The following is a 26,477-nucleotide window of genomic DNA, read 5'->3' on the forward strand; positions in this document are numbered from 1 at the left end:
CTGGCTATCAGTGCCCTCGAGTTCTTCCTCTGCGAATGCGACGATAACAGAAAAAAGGAATTGAAACAATAGAGGAAGATCCCAATGGGTAGTCTTATCGGTTTCTCGTTGCTCAACATGGATTCGGTGGCGTGCAGGGGATTGCTCTACACATTCTTCATACTCAATTTTGTTTTGGTCTGCCAACTCATTCTCCTTCAACCTCTTGTTTCTGCTTCAGGTACATTCTGATCTGTTTGTACCGATTGAATTGTTTTTCTTGTTTGTCTCCCCATTTTAATTTAATTTTCGTTTTCATTTTTCCCCCAATTAAATTTCATAACTTCAATGCTTGGATCGAACTTTGTTTCGTGGGTGTATTTATTTTTTATTTTTATTTTTTTTGTGACAGTTTAAATTTCGGGTCTTTATATATGGGGTCCTGTAAGGAACGTATTTATTTGATGTGGAACTGATTCCTGAACTGCAGTGACAAAAACTTCTGCATTTAACTGTGGAATAGTCGCTGCATTTTTATATATCGTCAATGACGATTTGTGTTTTGTAAAGAAAAGAGTGCATTTGAAATAGTAGGCTGCTATTAACCAAATTACACATTTTTTCTAAGATATATCAATGTCATCTAATAGACCTTGGACTATGCATCAAGGGATGGTTAATCTACTGTGAATTATTCAGGATTTTAGAGTGGTAATTTGTGGGGACTTTTTATGTAGTCTGACAGTTTACATCAAAAACTAAACAAGCATTAACAAGACATGTTTATGATGTTGCTATGTCAGTTGGATTTATTCAATAGTACAAAACAATGTTACATATACCTGATCCCGAATGATTTCACCATGACTCCCTTGTGTTTTCCCCCACAATGACATGTTTTCCAAGTAGCCCTGTTGAAGGCCATGCTCTTTGCGTTGGCTAATTTCTTTCGTAGTAGCTGGACAGATTTATGTCTTAACGGCTTCTTTCTGTTCTTCTTATAATCTTTTTTTCTGATCTTCTGGATTGGTTTAATTTTTTCAGTTGTTCAGTTTTATTCCATGCATGGTATATTCTTGGTCTTTCTCCATTAGTCGATCTTTGATATTTCTTATTCATTTATCTGCTAAAGAAAAATGGTAAGCGGCATCACATAATGGTGCACCAATCAAAATATTGTATTTTGGGGATAGGTATTATTGTACAAGTTAATCAAAAAGTGAATGGAAGGTTGAACTAAATCTTTTGCCATACATCTTTTATTGGACCATAGTGAGAAAGTGAGAAACTAAGAAAGTAGCTCTGTAAAGTGAAATTTTTGTTACCATAGATTATCAAATTACGTGGCATATGGTAGTTTGCCTCTCCTTTTTATTTTTAATTTAATCAGGAAACCACATTTATCCTTTAGGGTTATATACAATTTAACTGCACAATCCCACTGGAAAATGTTTTTCCTATTTTTATCACTCCTCTAGAAGTTTTGTAATTGTTCAATAACCAAGTGCTGTCTGTTGCCTGAACAGTCTTTGCCTTTTTTTTTTTTTTCAGGTGGAAAATCTGGAAATGCTGCTGAATTGTTTGAGAGGGCATCACAAAGTATAAAAGTGAAACATTATACTGAGGCACTTGATGATCTGAATGCTGCTATAGAAGCAGATCCAACCCTTTCAGAAGCTTACCTTTACCGTGCATCAGTTCTTCGTCAGTTATGTAGGTATGGTTCATTTGCAAGTATTACTCCTCCCTCCGGTTTATGAATCCTAGAGAGCATTCCGTGTTAAATGCTTGGTTAAGCTTTGGGAAGTGTTAAATATAAATAAAGCACATCTTATTTTGTTTTCCTTTTCTGTTTTATTAATCTAATATGTTGCTTACTAAAGTGTACTTCCTCTTTAGCATTCCTTTATATACATTTAAGTTTGTTTTTTAGACTATGCTGTTTTTTATTTAATACTGACTAGTTCAAAATTAATTGTATTAAAAAAATGTACTTTTGTTTTTTGGGGAAGGAGGGATATATACCAAACCTTCTTTTTATCAATCAATCATCGGGAAAACAGCAGAACCATTTTTTCCCCCCAACCCTTCCTAAAGTTCGGAAAGAAATGACAGGAATCCCTGATTTCTTGAGATTCTATTAGTTTCAGAAACTAACCATCATGCCATGTCCTGCGCCTCCTTCCAAGTCTCTCAAACTCCTAATTGGAAAGTTATATCATTCAGGTGCTTTTTGGCTAATGTAGATATGAGCAATCTGAAAGGAGCTACAAAAAGTTTCTGGAGTTAAAACCTGGAGATTCAGCTGCAGAAAAGGAGCTCTCTCAGCTGTTGCAGGCTCAAAGTTCCCTAGAAACAGCTCAGTCCCTCTATGATTTGGGAAACTTCGCAAAATCTCTGGAATATATTGACAAAGTTGTTCTTGTTTTTTCTCCAGCATGCACTAAGGTAACTTTTTTATGCTCTACCAGTTCCATTAATATCATTTCAGTTTAGTGTCTCAGTAGTTACACTATTTAGTCTGAATGTGAAAGCCTATACATTTGGTTTAGGCTTGGAATTGATATGTGCAACCGGCATGTTAACTCCATATGCTTTATTTTCTACAGGCTAAGCTTCTTAAAGTGAAGTTGTTGATAGCTGATAAAGAGTATGAGAGTGCCATTGCTGAGTCTGGGTTTATGCTCAAGGAAGATGAAAATAATTTAGAGGCATTGTTGTTACGTGGTCGTGCATATTACTATTTAGCTGATCATGATGTTGCCACGAGGTTCTTCTTGTGGAAGATGTTGTTGAATTCTTGTTATATTCTTATTTTTGATATAATCCATCTTATATGTTGACATATGTTCAGGCATTTCCAGAAAGGTCTCCGCCTAGATCCAGAGCACAGTGAGCTGAAAAAAGCATATTTCGGATTGAAAAATCTACTCAAAAAGAGTAAAAGTGTAAGCCCTGATATTGTTGCAATTTCTTTTTGCATTCCTTCTCAAGTCTATTTTCCTTTCTTCTTTCTCTTGTGTGTTGAAGAATTGTTGCTTTTTTATTTCTACGTGATTCATAAAGGCTGAAGATAATGCCAGCAAGGGTAAGCTACGAGTGGCAGTGGAGGAATTCAAAAGTGCACTGGCTGTTGACCCTAACCATCTAGCACATAATGTACATCTTCATCTTGGCTTATGTAAAGTGCTAGTCAAGCTTGGCAGAGGAAAAGACGCCTTGAACAGTTGTAGTGAAGCTCTTAAGATCAACGAGGAGCTGATTGAAGCACTCGTTCAGGTTGTAGCCTTAAAACATCATAGTGCTTGTTTTCTGATTTAGCATTATTTGTCCATAGTCTGTTAGAAAATTGACTCTTCATTTATCGATGCCTTGTGGTGTGAGGTTGGACAAATACTTCATTGCAGTAACATATACTGTAGGCTGCACTTAGTAACTTATCTTGATGTTCAACATTGCAGAGGGGAGAAGCTAAACTCATAACAGAGGATTGGGAGGGAGCTGTGGAGGATCTGAAATCAGCTGCTCAAAAATCTCCTCAGGTTTGTTATATATTTTGAACTCTTATTGCGGTTCCAAATCCAAATCACCATAATAAATTAGCATTTAGAAGGAGTCTTGTGAGGAACAAATATTCCAAGTTCCATTTTGAATTCTTCTTCCTCCTGCTAAGAAGTCCTTGAAAAAGAGGAGAGAGTAGGTGAGTACATTAATTGAGGATAAGAAATCCTTGTTAAAGATACAAGAACACACACCTAAACACACCCAAAAAAATAAGAGAGATAGAGATGGATCAACTAAGGAAAGCTCGTCAATATCTATTCATATAGGTCGAAGAACTTACATATTTCTTTTGCTTCTTACTTTCCTCAGCAGTACTGTACAAATATTCATTTTTGTTAATGCCTTAGTTCAGAATCAGTTGTTAATTTGTTAAACATTTAAGAATGAAGTCCCTTGGCCTCTTACTTTATTAATTTATATGATGCATTAATTAAATTTTTTAAGCACCATTAGTTATTTGTTGACTCAAACCCTGTTATTTATTATTTGTATTTGTTGTGTATGAGTGGTTTGGAGAATTCAGAAATGTCTTTAGTTGTATTAATTTTAAGCACTGAAAAATACTTTGCCTTTTCTTCCTGTTTCATGCTTCTAGTACTAGTAGTTATTCTTAGAGTTTAAATTCGACCATTGTTAGTGTAAAAAGATTTGGGTTTTTACACTATAATTAAATACAAAAGTGCCTCATTAACATAGTAAATATGATTCTCTGATACTGTAATACTTTTATAACCTTAATATTTTTTGTTGTGTTTGAGTAGTAGAGGGCCGAAAAACCTTAATACTTTTATAACTGCAGGATATGAATATCCGCGAAGCATTAATGAGGGCTGAAAAAGCTTTAAAGATGAGCAAACGCAAGGATTACTACAAAATTTTGGGAATTTCAAAAACTTCTTCCGCTGCTGATATAAAACGTGCCTACAAGAAGCTTGCCTTACAATGGCACCCAGATAAGAATGTTGACAATAGGGAAGAAGCAGAGGCTAAATTCCGAGAAATTGCTGCTGCATATGAGGTCTTAGTCATGACTATTATGCCTTATTTTTTTATTAGTATGCCCTTGCTTTTCTACTTGAGTATTTATTGAATAACTGATTGTTGCATTGTGTTTTAGGTTCTCAGTGATGAAGACAAACGCACAAGGTATGACAGAGGGGAGGACCTAGAAGAAACGGGAATGGGTGGCGGCGGCGGCGGCGGCGGAGGTTTCAACCCCTTTGGTGGTGGAGGGCAGCAGTATACCTTCTCTTTTGAAGGTGGCTTCCCTGGTGGTGGATTTGGAGGTGGCTTTCCTGGCGGGTATGAATTTCATTTTTAATGGGTGAAGATTGGAAAAGCCGTACTACTGATGTTTTTCTTAAGCGAAAGTTACAGACTTTCTTGATTTCTTGAAAGGGACCACACCAATAATATTGACTAATCACTTGCTAACGGTTGTTGAGGTAAATACGTAGGCCATCCCACAAATGCTTGTAAGATAAGAAATGTGCTTCAGAGGAAACTTTTTGCTTTGTGCAAAAGTGATGGGGTGGGTGTTAGTTAAGGAGGGCACATTTTGATGTAGCCACATTTGGGTTTATGTGGTGGTTGTCATTATGTAACGATGACTTTAAATTCCAGGCAACCATAATACTTTTTGACATATTTAAGTCAATTCAATTGCTTCACAATTAATACCACGGAAACTTGAGTTTTTTCTGAAGCCTACTTAGTTGCAACTGTCACGCATGAAAATTTTAATTTATTTGCTATACCCGTTGCTCTACAATATACACTATCAAGCTGTTGCGGTAAGAAATTGACATTAGTTGGATTTGCCACTCTACTTGTGCATGCCCTTCATTTATTCTCTGAAATTATAGCCATTAGTCGGCTATATTATTTTTGAGAAATATGTTTCTCATGGTATATATTCTCATGCAACATATGAAAAAATGGGTGGGATCTATTAAGAAGATTAGAGAAAAAGAAAAAAGTGAGTCACATTCACTTTTGTGTGTGCATGTGATAATTTTGTTTCATGCAACATGGAAAAATATTTTCCATTATTTTTTGCCCCTTTTTTTATTGGTTTTGATGTTTTTACAGTAAATGTAAATAAGTTATTTACATTTACTTTTAAAATAATTTTATTTTGGATCGAAAGATTAAAAAATTATTATCAGAAATACTATTATAATTTTAAAATAAATTATAATTACAAAAATATTTTAGTTTTCGTCATAAAACGACGTCGTTTTAAGCTTAACGTAGATAACTTATCTACATTAATGGCGGAAAAAACACTTTTTATTATTATGTATTTTTGGGTTTACTTCCAATTGGTAGCCTTGCTACTCCCATGCTATAAAGTTGATGCGTTCTAGTCCATTGTTGGATTTGATTAATTTCTGAGTAAATTTTTTTTTAGAAGTTTTATCATTTAGATTTTGATTATGGATTGTTGTTTGGAACGCAAAATAAGCCTAACTCATACTTAATATCATGAGTTTTCATTCTATTGGAGAAATATATTATGCGTTGATTATATCTAATTTTTGGGGCCATGACCATGACAATACGTTGGGCACTTGTCTACTACGATAAGGAACCGTTTTTGTGATTTCTATTTGAAATTCAAGTGCCAACCCAATTTGCATTGGCTGGGCAAAAATTTCACCATTGCATTGTAGAAGTGTATGATAATTGATAAGCAAACACATAAAAAATAAATAAACAAAGAGCCTCATTTCTCAATCATGGAATTTGAAAGAAGAAAACAAAATCATTTATATTGAACCCAAATTTTTCTTAACTTTGCATCCACAACAGTACACAAAATCTGCATCATCAACAAACTCAAACTCGCTCGAGGAGGGAAAAATAAGAAGGAAATAAAAGTGAAGAAAATTGAACAATATCAAGACTTACATCCACAAACAAGAAACAATCATGAACACAACTCCAACAGTAAAGGTAACACCTTTAACTGTTTGGCTATTCAGACCCACAGCACCAGAAGCATCAACCGATGAATCCGACGACCCGGACGGAGCATCAGAAGCCCGGACATTTTTCTCCGGCTTGGTCGGCGCCGGAGCCTCTGCCGGTGCGGCGGTCGGAGCTGGGCCAAAAAGTGCCAAAGGAAGGAGCACCTTATCCACCTGATACACCGCAAGCTGGTTATCACTATATATAGTGTTGGACACAGTTGTATCAACCACCCCAGTTGTTACATTCACTTGGTTCCCTGAGGTGGTAACATTCAAAGGGTACTCACCATCGTCACTGTTCCCAGCCTGCGTGTGCAAAGGGTTGCTAGCAGTTTGGAACTGTGACATGGTGTAGAGAGTGGGTAAGATATGGAACTGCAAAAGTTGTAGTTGGTCTTGTGTGCTAATGGAGTTGATTGTCCCTGCTTTTAGACTTGAGAAGGCGTTATCAGGGGGTGCAAAGATTGTAAGGCCTTGGTTCGAGTTGTTAAGCTGTGAATTGATGCGGTCAGCTACTTGTGTGGTTTTGAGTAGCTTAATGAAGGTTGTGAATTGGCCTGCTTTCTCTAGAACTTTGGTTATGTTGAGGGGTCCTGCTGGTGCTGGAGCCACTGCTGCTGTTTGTGCAGTGATTGTTTGGAAGAAGATCATGGTGTTGAGGAATAGCAGAGGGAGGAAATGGAATAGCTTTGCCATTGTTGTTAGGAAGTGACTATGATTTTGTTACGAGTGGAAGGAAAGGGTGTAGTGTGTTTATATATATATGTATACAATGTGTGTTATTAAGGAGAGGGTGAATGGAAATTAGTTTGGTAAAAGTTTGGTGAAAGGTTGTAATTTGTATAAGGTGGCAAGAGGCCCTCAAACAATCAATTTCTTTCTTTCTAAAGGGATGACATTACAGGGAGGGAGAGGGACCGAGAATTGCTTTGGGAGGCAGAAACAACAGCCAGATATAAATTGATATAATATATGGGATTGAAATTTGAATTTAGTTTAATATGATTTCAGTTATACTCGTATTTAAATTATATTACTATTAGCATAGTAGTTGTTCCGGATGGCCTAACAAGAGTCAAGCCCAATAATCAAGGCTCAGCACTTACCAAGCATCCACGTCAGTCCTACCAGCTAGGGCGACGCATACCCCCAATGTGGTAACTTTCCAAGGCTAAACACCAAAGAATCCCACTAGGGACCTCAACTCCCGAAAGCGATCGCTCAAATGCCTTAAGAGGAAACTATCCCCCTGTGACCTATGCTGACACCGCCAGACGCAGAAGGCACAGCACTACTACGATGGTAGCACCTGTCACGCCCAACATTGCCATCGGCATATGGCCCTAAGGAGAGTTGACCTTCTTCCCACCAACCTTCACCCGATAAGCACAATCTTCCCTTATAAATAGCTCTCAAGGACACCCCCTAGAGCATCTTATGTATCGTTATACTGTCCATTTCCTTAGAGTCATTTTATCACCCTAGCTTATCCATTGATTACTTTGCTTGTATTTGGCACCATACCCCTTAGCTTGGTCTGTACCTGTGCTAAGGGTATCATCCATACATTGACTCATCCCTAAAGGGAACATAGTGAGCTTATAGATTCCAACGGTACAGTAGTCATCTTATATTAGTAGCTTTATTACTTGTTGAATATTAATGTTTATTGGTTATTGATAAATATTTATTGAACTTGAAGCATTTACATTTAAATTAGGAATGTGTAAAATAACCAAGTGAACTGAAACTGAATCGTATTTTTCTAATTTTGTTTTGAGAATTGAATTGATTTTTTATATCTGTTTCAAATTTAAACCGAACCAAAAGAACTAATTCGAAAACCAAACCATTTTGTAACAGGTTCAGAATGGGTTTATATACCTAAATCAGTCATGAATTAATTCTAAAGCATGAACTAATTCTAAACCGGTTTCAAATCATTTTTTAACAGGTTTTGAATCGGTTTTAAAAAAAATATAAAATAGTTCTGAACTAAACCTATTTAAGTTAATTTGATTTAATTCAACTAAAAATCTAATTCTGAGTACACCCATTTTTCCCTCGGGTGGAATCAACAATTAATAAATAAATTTTGAAGAGGGAAAAAAAGTCGAGCACAATAAAAACTGCTAAAACATGAAGCGGTATGCTTTCCCATTAAATTATTTATTAATATGTTGTTAGTTTTGCTTCAGCTTCAAGTTAATCAACTTTATGGTAGTTGAAAATGACATTAATACCCAAAAACACAAGTGGCAATTATTATCATGCCGGGGTCATTGATAATCTTATCAATAATATTGGCCATGGATGCCCATCTGTCCATCTTAGCGAATGCCTTTACCTGGAACGTCAACTTAGAAAAGCAAAACAAAGTACTGTAATTATTTATTAGATTATATTTATTAATTAGTTATTAATTTTAATAAATTATAATTGCTGGATTAATAAAAATTAATGATGAAAAAATAAATTGTAAGCAAAAAAAATTATAAAAATAACACTAATACATATATATATATACATTGAATTTAATATTTATGCTTTTACAGTAAATTTTTTTTTTGTGATACTCACATAAAAATTAGTGGGTTCTAACTCATTCAATTTTATATTAGTGTGGCAGAAAAGAAATTTGCAACAAAAATAAAAATATTTTTCCCACATATAATATATGAGTTTATCGTTTCTCCAGTGGCAAGAGATAAGTTATTTTCTATAATTCTAAAACTACGTAGTTTTGAAAGTTAAAAGAATTAATTAAGAATATATTGGCAAAATTTGTAAAATAAACAAAATTATCAAAATATCCTTCATTTATTCCCTTAACTCTCAAAATAACAAAATTTTGAAATTAGTGGAGATAATTTTATTTTTTGTATTGAGAAACATTTTTCCCATAATATATATAAGGTTTTAATGTTTTTGCAGTGAATGTAGATAAATTATCTATATTCGCTCCCGAAACGAAGTCATTTTGGATTAAAAAATTATAATGAAAATGACTATTATAATCCTAAAATAAATTATAATTATAAAAATACTTTAATTTTCGCCTCAAAACAATATCATTTTGAGTTCAATATAGATAAATTATCTATAATGACTGTAGAAAAAGCGAATCCAACATATAATAGTATACATATACGTAAGCAGCAAAATCACGAAAACGGATAAAGTAGAGATTGTATTTGGTCATGTTACATAATATAAGTTACATAATGTTGTAGAGATAAAGTTGGTTGGGTCTATTGTTTAAATAAAAAATAAAAAACAAATTAAACAGTGGACCCATCAATTCTGTCTTTATAACATGATGTAACTTGTCTCATGTAACATGATGATTATATTTCCGGATAAAGTAATAGTATTCAAAACTAGGAACAGAGTTTTGTCGTTGACACTTTCGTTTGAAGGGGACGAGCTGCTATAAATTTTGTAAGAAGATCATTTCAGGCAATTTTTTTTAATTTAATAAGTTTTTTAAATTAGATAAAATCATAATTAAGAGAATAAATTAATGAATTATCAAGATTTCATCTAGATATTTTGCCACGTCACCCTTGTTACTGTAATTGTGGACTATTAAATACTAATTGGCGTCCAATGTTGTTTACGGATCTAGCCCAGAAGTTATTCTCCTAATAACCGCAAAAACCAGAACATGGGCTTTTTTTTGGGTCCATAAACCAGAACATGGGCATTGGGTGAATGGAAACAGCACACAAACACAGCACGGAAAGTGATAGCGCATAATATGAGTGCGAGCAAGCGCAACACTGAATGGTAGTGTTTAGTTAGGGCATCATCGAGCCTTTCTGCTTGTGTGTGTTGTTGTCGCAGAGTTGTGTTTTTTAAAACTGAAATAATCAGATAAGAATAAGATAAAGAAAGAAGAGAAAAAAAGATAACTAATTTACAAACTGCAATCGTGGCCGTTCATTCCGTTGACCGAGGTGCCGTTTTCCGAATTAACAAAAAAAAAAGCAAGCACTTCCCAATTCGCATTGCCATTGCCAGGGGTATACATCAATAAGCCGCACAAAGTTTTTTGTTCTTTTCTTTCTTTCTTTCTTTTTTTCTTTCTACTTCTTCTAACCTTTGATCTGTAGTGGAAACGAAGCCATTGTTGGAGGCTTGAAACCCTAGCATAGTAACATAATAAATTGTGATGATCGTGCGTAACTGAAACGGCACGACGATGAACACAGCGAACGGCGTTATGTCCCCGTCGTCTTCATCGAATACCGCTCAGTCACCTGGACTCAAAACCTATTTCAAAACCCCCGAAGGCCGATATAAGCTTCAATACGAAAAAACTCACCCTTCTGGTCTCCTTCATTATGCCCATGGCAAAACCGTCACTCAGGTTTGCACCAAACCTCCCTCTCAACTCTTTCTTCTTCTTCTTCTTCTTCTTTTTAGGGTTGTAGAGTTGATGCTTTCTTCGACGCCTGTTAGGTTCAATCTATCTTTTCAGCATCGTCTTTCTTCATGTTGGAATTCATTCCTAGGGTTTCCCCTTGTGATTCGTTATTATCATTTCTAATTTTGTTTCAATTAAGTTTCTGATTTTCTCTTCTAAATTCAATTTTGGCAACACTTTTTTTTTTTTTGAGGGGGTTCATTCTGGGATAAGTTATTGACTTTCAGCAATCAGTTCCACCTGTTATTTTATTGTCTTCTAGCTGTTTTGTAGAATCAAATTCAGGGATGGCATGTCTTGTTTTCCAGGATGAATTCTGTAATTTTTTTTTTCATTACTGTTTGTTGAGTCAAAACGGAACTTATCTGAGGATATGAGTATACCGTTGGTTTGATTGAATAATGTCCAGGTAACCCTGGCACATCTCAAGGACAAGCCAGCGCCTTCGACCCCAACTGCGTCGTCTTCGAGTTTCAGTGCCAGCAGTGGGGTACGGTCTGCGGCAGCTAGATTGTTGGGAGGAACCAATGGAAGCCGAGCACTTAGTTTTGTTGGAGGCAATGGTAGCAGCAAGAGCAATGGAGGAAACAGTAGGATTGGTTCTATTGGTGTCTCAAGTTCAAGTAATTCCATGGCTAATCCAAATTTTGATGGGAAAGGAACTTACTTGATCTTCAATGTTGGGGATGCACTTTTCATTAGTGATTTGAATTCTCAAGACAAGGTATACTGGTTGGGTTTTCATGGATTGTAAGTATGTTGGATTGGTTACGTGATAGGTTTTGTTTCATGTAGGACCCCATAAAGTCTATTCACTTCAGTAATTCTAATCCCGTGTGTCACGCATTTGATCATGATGCTAAGGATGGGCATGATTTGCTCATTGGCTTGAATTCCGGTGATGGTAAAGAACTGCCCACTAAAATTTAAATTTCCATTTCATAAGGAAATTTATGCTTCATGAATTTATCGTGCCTGTGTGTATTATTGTAGTCTACACAGTGTCACTGAGACAGCAATTACAGGATGTTGGTAAAAGGCTTGTTGGGGCCCAGCATTACAACAAAGATGGTTCTGTCAATAACAGGCAAGATTCAATGATCCGATCCCTTTGTGATACAGTTTTAATTGCTATGAGTGCTGGTACACGCACACACAGCGGGAGCGGGAGAGGGAGAGGGAGAGAGAGAGAGAGAGAGAGAGAGAGAGAGAAAATTTGATTTTAAAGCAACCTGCATTTTTGCCCCCCACAAATTCCTGATTGTTGATTGAGTGTGTAGTGACAGTTTTTGAGAATAGATTATTAGAAACAAATATGCTGTAAATATTATGCTCAGATGGTCAAACTTTGATAATTTATGTGCCTTGACTGTCTACTCTGTAATTTAAATGAATAGGTTATTTATTGATTCATCTCATGGTGGCTGGTAATATTGCAGTTGTCTATTAAGCTCTGTATATGCTCATAATAAGTTATCTATGCGAGTGCTTCACAATCAAGCCTATTTCTGTTTCGTAAGGTTTTTATCAGAAAAGTATCCTGGAAGCCAAGGATATTATTTCAATTTGTGAAAACTCGTTGAGACGTGAATAATTTTTTACTTTGGATGTCTTGTAGATACTTACCTTGACATGGCAATCTCTCTGTTTTATGAATGAAGGTTTGAATATAAATGTGTAACCATTACTTGGCTATCCATGTCATTTGATGTGGGTGGAAGTATGATTGCAAATGTTAATTTTGAAGATGTATATTTACCATTCCATGATGTATAAATTGAAACCCATAGTGGTTGAGAAGTTCAACCTTCAAAATTTTCTATCTATGTTTGTGTTGCCCATTTGAAAATGTGAGAATTCTAATATCTAATCCTGTTCATCTCTGTTTGTTTTGTAGATTTCCTTAGAAAGAAATATAAATATACATTTCACTGAAAATTCAATCCTTTTTCTAAAGGATCAAACCATGTATTTGCATTTTGTTGAGAATGATTATGCTTGCTGAGGATTTATTCTTTTTAAAACATGTGATCTCCTATTGGTTGGGGTACCCATTGAATACAGCAGCTTGGTAGGCTCAATAAAAGATTGGAATCAAGCCAAACTTGAGCATTTCATGTTTCCAATCAAATGGGAAAATTAGTTTTATAAGTTAATTGTATAAAATTGGTTTATCTTAAGTGTTTTACTCTAACTGGGTAAAGTGTGATATGTAGTTGACTTCAATGGTTATAATTCTTGGCATTGAGTGGTAGAGAAGTTAGAGGCCCTTTATCTGAATTGTTAATTGTTATTAAAATTGTCCAGGTTATCTTCTAGAACTTTAATGTATTGGAATATTATGTCAAAGACACTGATTGGAAGCTATCTTGATTCATGCATTTTGATTTGTACAGTCGCTGTACTTGTATTGCTTGGGTTCCTGGAGGTGATGGTGCTTTTGTTGTTGCTCATGCTGACGGGAATTTGTATGTATATGAAAAGGCAAGGCCCAATTATCAAGAGAGAAACTGATTTTATGGGTAATGTATAATGATATTTCTTATGGTGAGTAGAGCATATACTAACCAATCCTTTCCCATTTCAGAACAAAGATGGCGCCGGTGATTCTTCATTCCCAGTTGTCAAAGATCAAACTCAATTTTCTGTTTCCCATGCACGTTACAGTAAGGTATTGAGTTTAATGTCCTTTTGGTTTCATGGCAAAATATTGATATGCTGCTTCTATTTTACCTTTTTCCTTTTGGCCTATCTATTTTAATTTTACTATAGTTAAATTCAGCTTTTAACATTAACTTTATGATTTTATGATTGCTTAGTTCTTCTAGAATGTAGCATCTTTCTCATTGAACATTTGATTGATCGCACAATTAACCAATTTAAGGCATAATTTGTGTTGGACAAAATAGTGAATTCTGGAGTTTTCACTTCTGGATAATTTTTTTTTTTTTTTTTTGTTTCTATCATTTTTTTTTTTAAATATTGTCCTGTGCAGAGTAATCCAATGGCCAGATGGCATATATGCCAGGGTTCTATTAACAGTATTTCTTTTTCAACTGATGGGGCATACTTAGCAATTGTTGGACGAGATGGTATGTTTTTTTATCAAATATCATCCCCACTGTGATGTTCCTACTTACCTCATTTTCCTTGGAAAACTAAGTTCCCGGATTTATTTTACTTGCTACATCCAGGTTACTTACGAGTGTTTGATTACTCAAAAGAACAACTTATATGTGGGGGGAAAAGTTATTATGGTGCTTTGTTATGTTGTGCTTGGAGGTGAGACATGTTTTGATTTTAGTCAATTAATTAGTGAAATTGGCATGTTTAGATTTGTTTCCTATTCCTTAGTTCGCCTCTTACTTTCGAGTATATAAAATAATAGTACATATACTTTAGCTTGTAATTCTGTTTTCTTTTCTTTTCTTTTTCTAAAAAAAAAAATAATTCGTACTTTGAGAATACTATACCATAATGAAATCTCTGCTTTAACAGCATGGATGGAAAATATATTTTGACGGGAGGAGAAGATGATTTAGTTCAAGTTTGGAGCATGGAAGATCGCAAAGTTGTGGCATGGGGTGAGGGACATAACTCGTGGGTAAGTTGCTTGGTAATTTTGAGTTGGCTAATTTCCTACCATAGTGCTGAATTTGTTTTTGTAATGCTGGGATCAGGTCAGCGGAGTGGCTTTTGATTCATATTGGTCATCACCAAATTCAAATGACAATGGAGAGACCATTATGTATCGGTTCGGTTCTGTTGGGCAGGTACTGAAAAAAATGTTTTCATTATAAATTTTCCTGTGTCTGTGTTGCTTTGGCTCTCCGCTTTAAATTTTCCTTATAATTTTTTCCTGTTGGCCCATGTTATGATTGACAGTTTTGAAAATAAAAATACTGTATTTGCTTGCGTAAAAATTGGCTGATTGCTGGGTGGTTTTGGTTTCGAATGTCTTGATAGAGTGTCACTGGGGGAAATGTTCAAATTTAGTCATGGTTTCCAAATATTGGATCTATGACTGGTTTCTATGAATTAAGTATATACTGGCATATCAATTACATGTTTAGTTAAATCTACTCTGATAGCGAAAACAAAAAGTATTTAATTACGAAGACTTTATAGATAGTGCAAGCTGCAAAATGCTTGGTAGGAAGGTAGTGCTATTTTTTTTTATTCTGAAATATGTTAGTATTATTTATGAAGTGTGGAAAGGCCTAGGGGATGTGGCAATAGAATGGTTGACCAATTTTTTCAATAAGATTTTTCATACAAATAAGATGCCTGATGCATGGAGGAAAAGTATGCTTATGCCTATTTACAGAAACAAGAGAGATATTCAGAATTGTTCTAACTATAGAGGCATTAAGCTAATGAGCCATACTATGAAGTTGTGGAAGAGTTATTGAACATCGCTTGAGAAGAGAGACTGAGGTTTTTGTAAATCAATTTGGGTTTATGTCAGGAAGATGTACCATGGAAGTCATTTTCTTGATGCGACAATTAATGGAAAGATATCGAGAAAATGAGGACTTACATATGGTGTTCATAGATCTTGAGAAAGTATACGACAGGGTCCCAATAAAAGTTTTATCGAGAAAAGAAGAAAAAAGTACCAACAAAGTATGCAAAGACAATCATGGATATGTATGATGGGGTTATTACATGTGTGATAGCTTGTAATGGAACATCAAGTTGTTTTCCTATCACAGTAGGTGTACACCAAGGTTCAGCTCTAAGTCCTTATCTCTTTGTCTTAGTAATGAATGAATTAACAAAAGATATCCAAAAGGAAGTGCCATGGTGTATACTTTTTGCAGATGATACTGTGCTTATTGATGAGATCAAAGACGGTGTTAATCGAAAAATTGAATTGTGGAAAAGCACATTGGAGTCTAAAGGATTCACGTTAAGCTGGAGCAAGACTGAGTATATGAAGTGTGAGTTTTCTCTAGTAAGAGATGTAGACAAGATCTCGTGCATCTAATTGGTCAAGAGGTACCTAAGAGAGAGGCTTTTAGATACCTGAGATCCATTCTGCAAAAAGGCGGAGAGATTGATGAGGATGTAAGTCATAGAATCAGAGTAGGGTGGATGAAATGGCGTAGTGGTTCTGGTTTTTGTGTGACCGCAAAATTCCCCTTAAGTTAAAATGAAAATTCTATAGAACAGCAGTAAGGCCTACAATGTTATATGAAGCTGAATGTTGGCCAGCACATAGGCAATATGAACATAAAATGGGAATAGCAGAGATGAGGATGTTAAGGTGGATGTGTGGTTGTACGAGGATGGATAAGATAAGAAATGAAGATATTCGACGTAAGGTAGGAGTACTATCGGTGGCTGAAAAGATGAGAGAACATAGATTGAGGTGGTTTGGGCACTTAATGAGAAGGCCCCTGGATGCTCCTGTAAGAACAAAAGTTTGTTACTAGGAGCTCGACACAAAGAAAGGTAGAGGTAGACTGAAACTTATTTGGGAGAAGGTAGTAAAATAAGACTTAATGGAGTGAGATATAGATTGGTGGACGGTATGCCTTAGGACGGAATGAAGAAAAACTATTAACATGGTGGAGGGTTAGATCTATTATTCCTATGTTCCAGATGGTCCTATTTTAGTCATTTTCTTCTTCATCCCCCCTCCCCTCTTCTTATTTCCCCCTTTTTTTTCCTTTGTCTCTTTTACTTTCCCCATCTTCTTCCTCTTTTTTTTTTTTTTTACACGCTTTTATTTTTACTTATATATATCCCTTCATACCTTTCATTTGGATTCATTTACCACCGACTCCAATTAGTTTGGGATAAAGGTGTTGTTGATATTGATGTTCATGTTGATTTATGAAATTGATGTAGGTAAGAAAATCACCTCATTCTCTTCCCCAGTCAAGACAGAGAAGGAAAAGGCTAAAATGTGATTTCATTTATAATATCATGCCGTGAAGTTAAAAAGAAATATAGTTTTATTAAGTTGCCAGCGGCTGCTATTGTATGAGGAGATATATGTTTAATCGTTTAAAATTTTGAAAATGGATTTTGACTAAAATTTCTATACCTTTTTGTCTTCGGATATGTGCATTGCCTTACTCAAGCTCTCTTACATATTATTTTACATTATATTATTTTGGTGGTCAGGATACACAATTGCTTCTATGGGACTTGGAAATGGATGAGATTGTAGTGCCCTTGAGACGTCCTCCTGGTGGATCCCCAACTTACAGTGCTGGAAGCCAGTCATCCCAATGGGAAAGTGCTGTTCCATTGGGTACCTTGCAACCTGCTCCGAGCATGCGGGATGTTCCAAAAATCACTCCTTTGGTTGCTCACCGTGTGCATACTGAACCACTCTCTGGCTTGATATTTACCCAGGAATCTGTACTTACTGCCTGCCGGGAGGGACACATTAAAATCTGGATGAGACCTGGGGTTGCTGAGAGCCAATCAAGCAACTCTGAAACCTTGTTACCTACCAGTTTCAAGGAGAAGCCTTTTCTTTCAAATAAGATTAGCAATTCTAGCTACAAACAATGACTAAATCTTAATCTAAAGGGGAATTTTAAGCAATTTTTTTTATATGGTTTGTTTATCTGTTACCTGGTTGGTTTCGTAGTTTTAACATATTGATTCAAGTAAAGATAAACCAACTGGTCTATTGTATATTCACGGATGAGCATGCCATTTGATGGCACCGAGAGGTTGGGAGGGAGAGTTCTCTCCGGCTGCCTCCTGTAATTACAAAACGGCTGTTATTAGGATGTCTGATAAGTGATTACAGGAATAATGTGAAATTGGTTCTTGAAGATCAGTACTTTGGAAGTGCATACAAACTATTATTGTTTTGGCTTTAATTTTTCGCGTTTAATTATAACTTCCAACAACCTGAATTGCGTGAAGCCGGGAAGTGAGCTGTTTGTGTTTCTGTCATGCCAATGTTGGTGAGGCTAAGCTAATATCTGAATTGATGCACTTTTAAAGCTGAACCTGCTCAACGAAACTTGTCCCAAAATATGATGAATATATTTATGAGTAAATATCTTTTTAGATTCCTATTAAAAAATATGATTCTCACTTTAGTTTCTTATAAAAAAAAATTAGTCTTGAGGATCTATTTTAGTCCTTTTGAGGGATTAATATGGATCTTTTTTGAATTTATGAGGGATCACAATTTTAACTAAATGAGTCAATTTTAATTTTTTTAGAGATTTTGAGACTAATTTTATTTCGTAAAGAATTAAAATGAAATCGTGTTTTTTGTTAAAGACTCAAAAAAATATTTAGTCTGATAGAACTAAAAATGAAAGTACAGCACCAAAAGATGTAAACAAGAATTTAGGATTTGGATCCTTATTTAGAGATGAACTTTTAATAGTAAGTACAATATTGATAACTAGGAATGACTAAATCAACTATATACAATTTCATAAAATTCAAGCATGTTAGTAGTTGACTATTAAATTTACTCCAGATATTTTTGTTTGCCGTTATTACTTTCATTTTACTGAATTCTTATCCAAAATCTTTGTACTTGCAAAGAATTATTAAAAATAAAATTCTTTTGTAATATCTCAAAGGAACTTTTTAATAACAAAAAAATGCTATTAATATTGAAATTTAAAATTTCATCGTTTTGGCATACATAAATAAGGGTGCTCAAGTGGGGTCAGGTTTTTTTTTCTAAAAATAAAAAAAAAAAAATAAAAAAAATAACTCCAAACTGATTAAAATGCAATGATTCGGTTCAGATCCATTTTGTAAACTTTTTAAAGAAACTCGAATCGAAAGAACCCGAACCCGATTAGAAAGAGGTTGGTTATCAAGTCATCAATAGAAAGATACTTGACTGCATTAGATAAATACAAATACAACTAGTAAATTAGAGCTATAATCTGTTTGAAAAACATGAGATACAAGGAAAACAAGATCAAAGCCAAGGCCAATCAAGGACTCGCAGATCATCGTGATCGTGCCTCAGAGGACTCGGCGTGACGTTCCAGATACAGTGCTTTAGCGTCTTCCTCATCTACTGCTTCTTTAACCTTTTGGATTACTCGTAGCTCAAACCCTTTCACTCCTCGTCGGACTCGAGATCGGAGCACCCCCAATACCGCAGATCTGCATGTGAATCGAATCCGCCACCTTGCGTTCAACAGGTATCATAAAGTCAAGATGTGAATACATGTATATGTGAGTCGGGTCGGGTTTTACGGCTTTTATTTTTCTTGACCCAAGACCCGATCCTTAATTTATCCGGTTTATTATTTTCTAACTGATCTGATTCAATTCAATTGCCCAAAGCATTGTTTGTTGTCAAAAGTTACTGTAAAAATATAAAAACTTATGTTTTTCTGTTTTTATATTTTTATTGAAGTAATACATGCTAAAACAAAATCTTCAATAACAACTAATAAAACTTCATGTAAAAGCATACAAATAGTGGAAACGGAACTTTTTACGTTTTTACTTAACCTAAAAAATTAAATCGGTCAACTTTTAACTCATAACCTGATCTTATTTTTATTTTTTTTAAAAAAACCCTATTTTAAATTTCCCAAATCAAATGCACAATATCTTCTTCTAATTATCCGAAGAAGAAAAAAATCGTCGCGAGGCCATTATATTTCTATTAGGAGTTGGTAAACTTTATTTTTTTAATGTTTTGGAACTTGCTGGTTACAAGAGTTGTTAAACTCTTTTTGTTTTTTGGACTATGTTTTATATTATTATGTGACTTAATTATATCTTTTAAATATGAAGTTGTTTATTGAATTTTGAATAATGACTTATATGCTATTATATATATGAATTTTGAGTAGTGATTTATGTTATTATATATATATATATATATATATATATGAAAAAAATGAAAATTCAGTGATTGAACCGTCCAGTGCACTAAGCTCTCCCGCGAGAACATAGTGCACTAAATATTATAATGGTGTTCTCCCGGGAGAACATAGTTATAATATTTACTATAACTGTGTTCTCCCGGAAGAACATAGTGCATTGGACCAAATTTTATATCCAGTCACTGTACACTCACTAAACCCTATATATATATATATATATATATATATATATATATATATATATAGAGAGAGAGAGAGAGATAGGATCAACTTACACCGGTGTAAGAATAATAATTCTTATACCAAATCTCAACCGTTGATTTTCGTACATCTAACGGTTGAGATTTATTGGGAATTAAAAATTAATTAATTAGTGAGACCTAATAAATCTTAATCGTTAGATGCAGAAAATCAATGGTTAAGATTTGGTGTAAGACTTATTATTCTTACACCGGTGTAAGATGATCCTGCCCCATAACTCTTGTTAATCTTAATCATTTGATTACTAATATTAGATTAGATTTTATAAGAGTTATGTTGTAGGAAAAATGATTGTGTTATGTTATAGAGATTCGTTTTGCGTGCCGTAATGTTTTTTTCTTCAAAACATGCGGGTTCCACAAAATGTTGTGTGTGTAGAAAAATTTTTATGGTCATGTTAAATGATGATTGTAAACCCCTATTAAATTCTTTTTATATTTTCCAGGTATTCAGGACACTTGGCAAAACTCCTATTCAAATGGATACATATGTGAAAAAGGCAACTTCTTTTCTTGTCCCAGATGTGATGAACAGTAATTACATTAGTGGGCACTTAAAAAGAAAGTGGAGCACTAACTTGAGCTACCAAACAGATTTTTTAAAAGAGAAATATTAGCAATATATTCTTTTGACCCAGCTAAGAGGAGAGTGTGTTGAAAAAAGAAATATTGAAGAGTGTATGTTAGTATTTCTATTTTAAAAACTATCATAATAAACAAACCAACAAAATTGCTGCTTGTGCAATGTTAGCTCACAAGCTGCAGAGCTTGCCTATTAGTTTCATGATGTTGAGAATCAATCTGAGCCTGATGAGGGGTTGCAGATGATTGATCAGGTGATAACATTTCTTGGGATTCATGTTGTTGATTCAGTTGACAAAGCCATCGTCTCCCCCATTTTAAAAACTCAACAGCTCCAAACCCAGTAAATGTAGCAAGTAGAATAGATGGAACAGCTTGCATATGAAGCTGTCATGACACAAATGTATGACAACACTTGATATTAGAAGGTTACCACTTACCACTACGCTGATTCTGGCATAAGCTTTATCTATATATTGAAAACCATCATACTGAAACCCGCAGCAATGCTACATTTGACTAATCAGCATTCAGCTTATAGATCATGGTTATATATGCCATTAACAATATTCAGCAAATAATCCTTTGTCTTTATAACCTGAGCTTTGTTTAAAAACACACTCACGCGCACGCGCACATACACACAAAATTTCCTTACCAGTGAGTAGAAAAGACATCCAGCGAGAACCATCATAATAAACTGGCCAATTGCATAAACCCAAACATGTTTTCTCCTGACTGAGAACAAATTTGGAGGAATCAGTGTTATGCCAAAGGCAAAATTAAAGTATAGAGTGTTGTCTAAAGTTGATAAAAACCTAACCCATTGTTGAGGACGTGGCGCTTGCAAGAAGACCCAGTACACAAGAAAATGGGAGAGATATGGCAATGGCACCAGATCCCATATTTGTGACCTGTCCATCCAATGATCATTTTATTAGGAATTTATATGGACTAACAAGAACATTATACTAAAGTAGTTAAACTTACAAGGAGCTGCTCAAGAAAACAGAAGTAAGCCAGCGTGTTGATTATGACAAGAATGGAAACTATTTGCCAATACCTGCAGAAGTTTTGCACATTAATTCTGGTGAACCATGTTGGAAAACTGTACTGAATTATGACACCACAAAGTTTTATAGGTGTCTCTTGCAAGTCATGACAAACTAGAGACCTTTTGGCAAATCAGATTGTTGTGTAGTCTGACAAGTCTTACAAATCATCAGTAATTATATTTTTATATTTATTTACAATCCCTATATCCAGATTCCTGCTTCTCATGAGTGAAACAAGGACCAAAAGTGATGAACCATAAAATCATTAAAAACAATTTTGAAATTATTTTCAGAAAAAAGAACACTCAAGAAAAACATAGTTTCCCTTGCCTGTTTAGTTGATCTCTGCTCCCTATCAAGTTAAGTTCCCGGTCACTAGGAACCCGTAAAAGAGTAACAGGTAGGTTCTGAACTTCCTGCTTGCACACATCACATGTTCTATTGCCTTTAATGCTAAACCATTTAACTGCACACTCTTGGTGTGCCAGAGCAAGTTCACCTTTGCAGCTGCACTCTATTTTAAGGGTATTAGCAACTTCTCTCAATTCAATCAAACAAATTCTGCAGACAGCTTCTTCTTCAGGAATATCTTCGCTATCCTCATTTTCAACTGAACCAGAATACTTATTTGCATAAGATAGTTATTGAAAGAACTTAATAGAAAGGTTCAATCCGTTAACTGATACCTTCAAATTTGGAAATTAGCTATGTTATCAGAGCAACTGGTTAATTCTGAAAAAAGAAGTTTGTGTAGAGTAAACCATAGAGAGGATAGTCCAACCCAAACTTAAGAGAACACAATAAATTTTACTTAGTCATGACATGGATGAAATGAAACACAACAGACAGCCCAGGCAAGAGATTGAGTTGGATGAGAAAGGGAAACAATAACAAAGGTTAATAAATAAAGAAATGATAGTGAGAAATGAACAAGAGTATGAACTGAAGAGGGTTGAGTTAGGATTAGTTGCTTAGTTTTTATTTTTATTTTTTTCTTGTAGATCAGTCGCTTAAATTTAAGCCAGGAAACATGTAACTGTTCCTAATGGTTGGTTCTTTGTTAAAGTAACTTCAGTTTAGGAGTCTTTGAAATACTTGAAGCTTTAGTCAATGACACTAGCACACTGGAACCTTTGAAATACTTGAAGCTTAAAGATTACTGGCATATACAGCTGATAGTTATAAAGATCATAAATTTATAACCAGAAAAGTTCACTCCATCTCCAAGTAGCATATACTCTTAGTTAAGACAAGTAAGACATAGTTGAACGTTCTGAGGTTATTAGAACTTTGTTATACAAACAGGAATAAGAAAATTACCACTTTACCAGTATATTCAGGTGGATATTTTGTAGATGTTGTGTCAATAATACTCTCAGCCAACGGTGGAGTGGTAGGAACTATACGAAACATGCCGCCTATAGATGAGTTCCCATCTTTGGCAAGCACATGAATTTGTAATTGGTGTCCTTCTTTCTGTAAAATGAGGAAAGTAAGAATAATTTAGCAAATAAGAATAAAAATGACAATTTGAGAGAACAACACGCTTCTATATTCTTCAAAATTGGCAAAGATAGAAACAGAGGAGATGATGATTGATGATACAGGAATGGACTAATAAGAGTAAGAATGAACTAAGAATACGGATATGATTTCTAGTAAAGAAACCAATTTAGTTCAAACAGCTTAGACACACACACACACACTCTATACCTTCTAAAGAAAATAAGTTGTTGTTATATTAAAAGTAAGAAAACGACGAAAACCAAAAAGAGGCAACTGAGGGAAGTGGGAACAGTCTCAAGTTGTACCTTTTGAATTGGATTATCAGTTCTACTGGCAGTGTTGATGGTAACACTAGTGGTACCAGCGCCTTGGTCATTATCCTTGGGAAAGCCTTCTGCTTCAGTTGCCATACCATAGATGAAGGGGTGGGTTCAGTGGAAAACCCACCAGAGAAAAGTGGACTTTGTGGAAATGGTTTTGCTTATTCAATAGTATAATTAACAAGACAAGTTTATATTTATAAATTTTTCGTTTACAAACTACATTATGTCTGACAAGTCATACTTCAATCAAGAATGTATGACCAGTCAGACTTAACGTGATTTGTAAAAGAAAATTGTAAATGAATTATTTTCCAATTAATATATGTAATGTCATTTCCAGCGTATCCAACTAGAAGCAATGAACAACTTTGCTTTAAAGGAGCATAGTTCAAATTTATATTTAAGCCAGTTGCTTTTATAAAGGCAACTGATTGGAAAGGAGCGTGTGGGAATTTATAAAAGGCAAGGAGACGAGTACAAGTGGCGCAAAGAGGTAGACCTTCTAAAAATGCTTTCACTGGAAAAACTAAATAAGCACCATATCCATATCTCAACGCATCTTCCTTTGTTGCTTTTCTATATTGGGGTATAATATATAATTAAGTTTCTAAGCAAACTGAGTAATACTCTAAAATCTAAATGTATCTGTTAAAAAATTATAAATCGAAAATATTTACGAAAAATATAATATCTAATAACTATTTAATATTTTCTTAAATCTTAATGAGTGTTTTAAAAATAATCATTTTACATTTATATACAAATAATTAGTTAATAATATGTTGGATTGTTAGTTATTGCGCAATTCGCTCTATTTTCAAAGCACCACGATTTGATCTGAATTCAATTCACACCGGACCTTGGGAGGCAGGATGTTGGCTTTACCAAATAATTTTTGTTATCAACTAAAAAATATGGACGCAAATTTATGTTCACATTTTCTTAAAGTACGTGCTGTGTTTACTTCTATAAACAATGAAAAAGAAAATTAATTTTTTTTTAGATTAAAAGTTAATTAGGGGATGTAGTTTTATTGTGAAATTATAAGATTTATATACCTATTTTGTCTTGTGTTTACTCTAAAACTAAGCACTTTTGCTCTCTGATCCGCATGGAAAATGTAATTATGTACAGTACTGAATCTCCATCATTGGTTTACGAATTCTCTTGTGTAGTGTTTGGTTGAAGGTTTATTTTGGGATTGATGGGAAAGTGTAAGTGGATATTGGAAAATATCACGTTTGGTTCAGGTTTTTCCAAAAAACACTAGGCAAATAGAATAGATAGAAAAATGACTTTTGTGTTGATTTTTGGATGAAATTCACTGTTACAGAATACCACTTGAGATGTGGTATTTTGAGATAACTGGGGAAGTGAAAAAAACAGGTGCAAAGTTTCTCCCGAACATAGGTTTTGCATATTTAAATAAATTTCCCTGGTAATATTTCGGTCAACCAAACAACTTTTTTTACATTTTCCTACCAAACTCACTTTCCAACCATTTTCCTATCAATTACATTTCTCTAGTAAAAACAATTTCTCCCGAACCAAACACTACCTTGTGGACATTATATGGCAAGGGACCACGGTCACATGCAGTGGGATCGTGCAGTTTTTATCAACGTTCCAATTTTTTTTGTTCCATACTTTATTTTATCATTTTATATAAAACAGGTTTTTTCATGGTCAGGATTTTCCGTAGTTTGATCTAAATTATGCATAGATGAGTACACGACATGCAGAAACACAGAGTAAATATTTGGTATTACTGCTGTACTAAGATTCAGTGCATCCCATCAATGAGAGCATTTACACATCAGAGGAAAGAGAAAAAATTTGACAGAAAAAAAAGAATTTTAACTGATATGTAATATTTTCATTGGTAGGATGCACTGAATCTTTGGTACAGCAGTGTACCAAAGATTTATTCGCAGAAACAGAGTCTGACAACTGACATGTGACAAGTCCTACGTACCAAATGCTGGGCCTCAACTTTGGTATAGTTGCCTTCTCCCATTATAAGTGAAAAATAAAAAATAAAAATAAAAAAACGCCTTCCCACAAGGAAAAATATAGAAAACTTATTTTCGTTTTTGTTTATAAAAAAAAAGGAAAAAAATAGAATTACATATAAATTATAATATATGGAATAGGATCTAATTTAAATCGATATAAAAAAAATTTATATTAAATCTTAATTGTTATTTGCTAACCTCACATATTTAATAAATTAAAATTGTTAGATATAACTAAAATTAATTATTAAAATTAAAAATGTGATTTCCGTAGTAAATATGCCGATTATTTCGCACGAGATTGATAAATATAGTCGAAGATGCTAACATGTAAGGATACTACTATAATAACTCCCTTTAAAGAATATTAATGTAATCATACAATCATAAATAAAAATATAAGTGATGGAGCAATGAAAAACAGACGAGAATTGTTAGGCATAGCTGATCTTTTAGTTTAGCATTCATTTATTTTTTTGAAAACTTAGTTCAGCATTTATTAGTAACGTGTATATCCGCCATTCTCCCGCCGGCCCAACCTGTCGGTGCATTGTGCGTGGACAATATTAGCAAAAATGCATTTAATTTTCAAATATAATATATATGTGTGTGAGTGAGAATACTTTGACATCAATATTAAACTAAAAATTTACATCAAATCTTAATTATTAATTTCAAAAATTTAACGGTTATAATTTATTGAATCACAATTATTAATTAAATATTTATTTTTAAAAAATTATAATCGTTAGATTGACAGAAATTAACAGTTAAGATTTAATGTCAAATTTTTTAATTTGACACGATCTCATCTTATTTTTTTCCATATATATATAATTAATAAATTTTAAATTTGACACTGGTGTCAAAGGATCCTACCTGTATATATATATATAAGGTTATACTTACGACCGATTTTCGTTTACAACCTCTTACAATCATA

General features: G+C 34.2%; 4 protein-coding genes across 5 annotated transcripts; 2 read left to right on the forward strand and 2 right to left on the reverse strand.

Moving 5' to 3' along the window:
• Positions 1-5,221, forward strand: LOC133291524 (dnaJ protein P58IPK homolog). The gene is made up of 9 exons (XM_061489798.1): positions 1-220; positions 1,531-1,696; positions 2,226-2,427; positions 2,589-2,749; positions 2,834-2,927; positions 3,046-3,258; positions 3,441-3,521; positions 4,343-4,561; positions 4,661-5,221. The coding sequence occupies exons 1-9, from the start codon at positions 85-87 to the stop codon at positions 4,862-4,864; spliced, it is 1,476 nt and encodes a 491-aa protein (XP_061345782.1). The 5' UTR covers positions 1-84; the 3' UTR covers positions 4,865-5,221.
• A 1,129-nt stretch (positions 5,222-6,350) lies between these two features.
• On the reverse strand, positions 6,351-7,224 carry LOC133291531 (fasciclin-like arabinogalactan protein 11). Its single transcript, XM_061489809.1, has one exon. The coding sequence runs from the start codon at positions 7,212-7,214 to the stop codon at positions 6,453-6,455; it is 762 nt and encodes a 253-aa protein (XP_061345793.1). The 5' UTR covers positions 7,215-7,224; the 3' UTR covers positions 6,351-6,452.
• A 3,131-nt stretch (positions 7,225-10,355) lies between these two features.
• LOC133291501 (uncharacterized) lies at positions 10,356-17,747 on the forward strand. Its single transcript, XM_061489771.1, has 11 exons — positions 10,356-10,890; positions 11,357-11,671; positions 11,743-11,851; positions 11,941-12,034; positions 13,344-13,431; positions 13,535-13,618; positions 13,943-14,039; positions 14,142-14,229; positions 14,446-14,551; positions 14,628-14,720; positions 17,083-17,747. The coding sequence occupies exons 1-11, from the start codon at positions 10,723-10,725 to the stop codon at positions 17,476-17,478; spliced, it is 1,638 nt and encodes a 545-aa protein (XP_061345755.1). The 5' UTR covers positions 10,356-10,722; the 3' UTR covers positions 17,479-17,747.
• A 3,046-nt stretch (positions 17,748-20,793) lies between these two features.
• LOC133291538 (uncharacterized) lies at positions 20,794-23,635 on the reverse strand. 2 transcript variants are annotated; one of them, XM_061489816.1, is made up of 7 exons: positions 23,502-23,635; positions 23,019-23,166; positions 22,021-22,300; positions 21,626-21,698; positions 21,459-21,549; positions 21,294-21,373; positions 20,794-21,022 (listed from the first exon to the last, which is right to left on the reverse strand). In XM_061489816.1, the coding sequence occupies exons 1-7, from the start codon at positions 23,604-23,606 to the stop codon at positions 20,801-20,803; spliced, it is 999 nt and encodes a 332-aa protein (XP_061345800.1). In that variant the 5' UTR covers positions 23,607-23,635; the 3' UTR covers positions 20,794-20,800. The 2 variants fall into 2 exon arrangements, with proteins under 2 accessions (XP_061345800.1, XP_061345801.1); XM_061489817.1 differs by lacking the exon at positions 23,502-23,635 and adding an exon at positions 23,296-23,359.
• Between the last annotated feature and the right edge of the window lie 2,842 nt (positions 23,636-26,477).

Source organism: Gastrolobium bilobum, unplaced genomic scaffold (assembly GCF_033153095.1).
Source record: "Gastrolobium bilobum isolate Gb01-03AN ecotype WA unplaced genomic scaffold, APGP_CSIRO_Gbil_v1 utg3161, whole genome shotgun sequence".
In the NCBI taxonomy this organism is placed as follows: domain Eukaryota; kingdom Viridiplantae; phylum Streptophyta; class Magnoliopsida; order Fabales; family Fabaceae; genus Gastrolobium; species Gastrolobium bilobum.

Excerpts from the sequence above, each read along its gene's own strand:
- LOC133291538 (XM_061489816.1), bottom strand. The coding sequence starts at position 23,606 with ATGGCAACTGAAGCAGAAGGCTTTCCCAAGGATAATGACCAAGGCGCT. Across the intron at positions 21,699-22,020 it reads AGCAGAGATCAACTAAACAG|GTATTGGCAAATAGTTTCCA; the intron begins GCAAGGGAAACT and ends AAACTTCTGCAG. Across the intron at positions 21,374-21,458 it reads CGCCACGTCCTCAACAATGG|TCAGGAGAAAACATGTTTGG; the intron begins GTTAGGTTTTTA and ends ATTTGTTCTCAG.
- LOC133291531 (XM_061489809.1), bottom strand. The coding sequence starts at position 7,214 with ATGGCAAAGCTATTCCATTTCCTCCCTCTGCTATTCCTCAACACCATG.
- LOC133291524 (XM_061489798.1), top strand. The coding sequence starts at position 85 with ATGGGTAGTCTTATCGGTTTCTCGTTGCTCAACATGGATTCGGTGGCG. Across the intron at positions 3,259-3,440 it reads TGATTGAAGCACTCGTTCAG|AGGGGAGAAGCTAAACTCAT; the intron begins GTTGTAGCCTTA and ends TCAACATTGCAG. Across the intron at positions 3,522-4,342 it reads CTGCTCAAAAATCTCCTCAG|GATATGAATATCCGCGAAGC; the intron begins GTTTGTTATATA and ends TTATAACTGCAG.
- LOC133291501 (XM_061489771.1), top strand. The coding sequence starts at position 10,723 with ATGAACACAGCGAACGGCGTTATGTCCCCGTCGTCTTCATCGAATACC. Across the intron at positions 12,035-13,343 it reads GATGGTTCTGTCAATAACAG|TCGCTGTACTTGTATTGCTT; the intron begins GCAAGATTCAAT and ends TGATTTGTACAG. Across the intron at positions 14,552-14,627 it reads GTGAGGGACATAACTCGTGG|GTCAGCGGAGTGGCTTTTGA; the intron begins GTAAGTTGCTTG and ends TGCTGGGATCAG.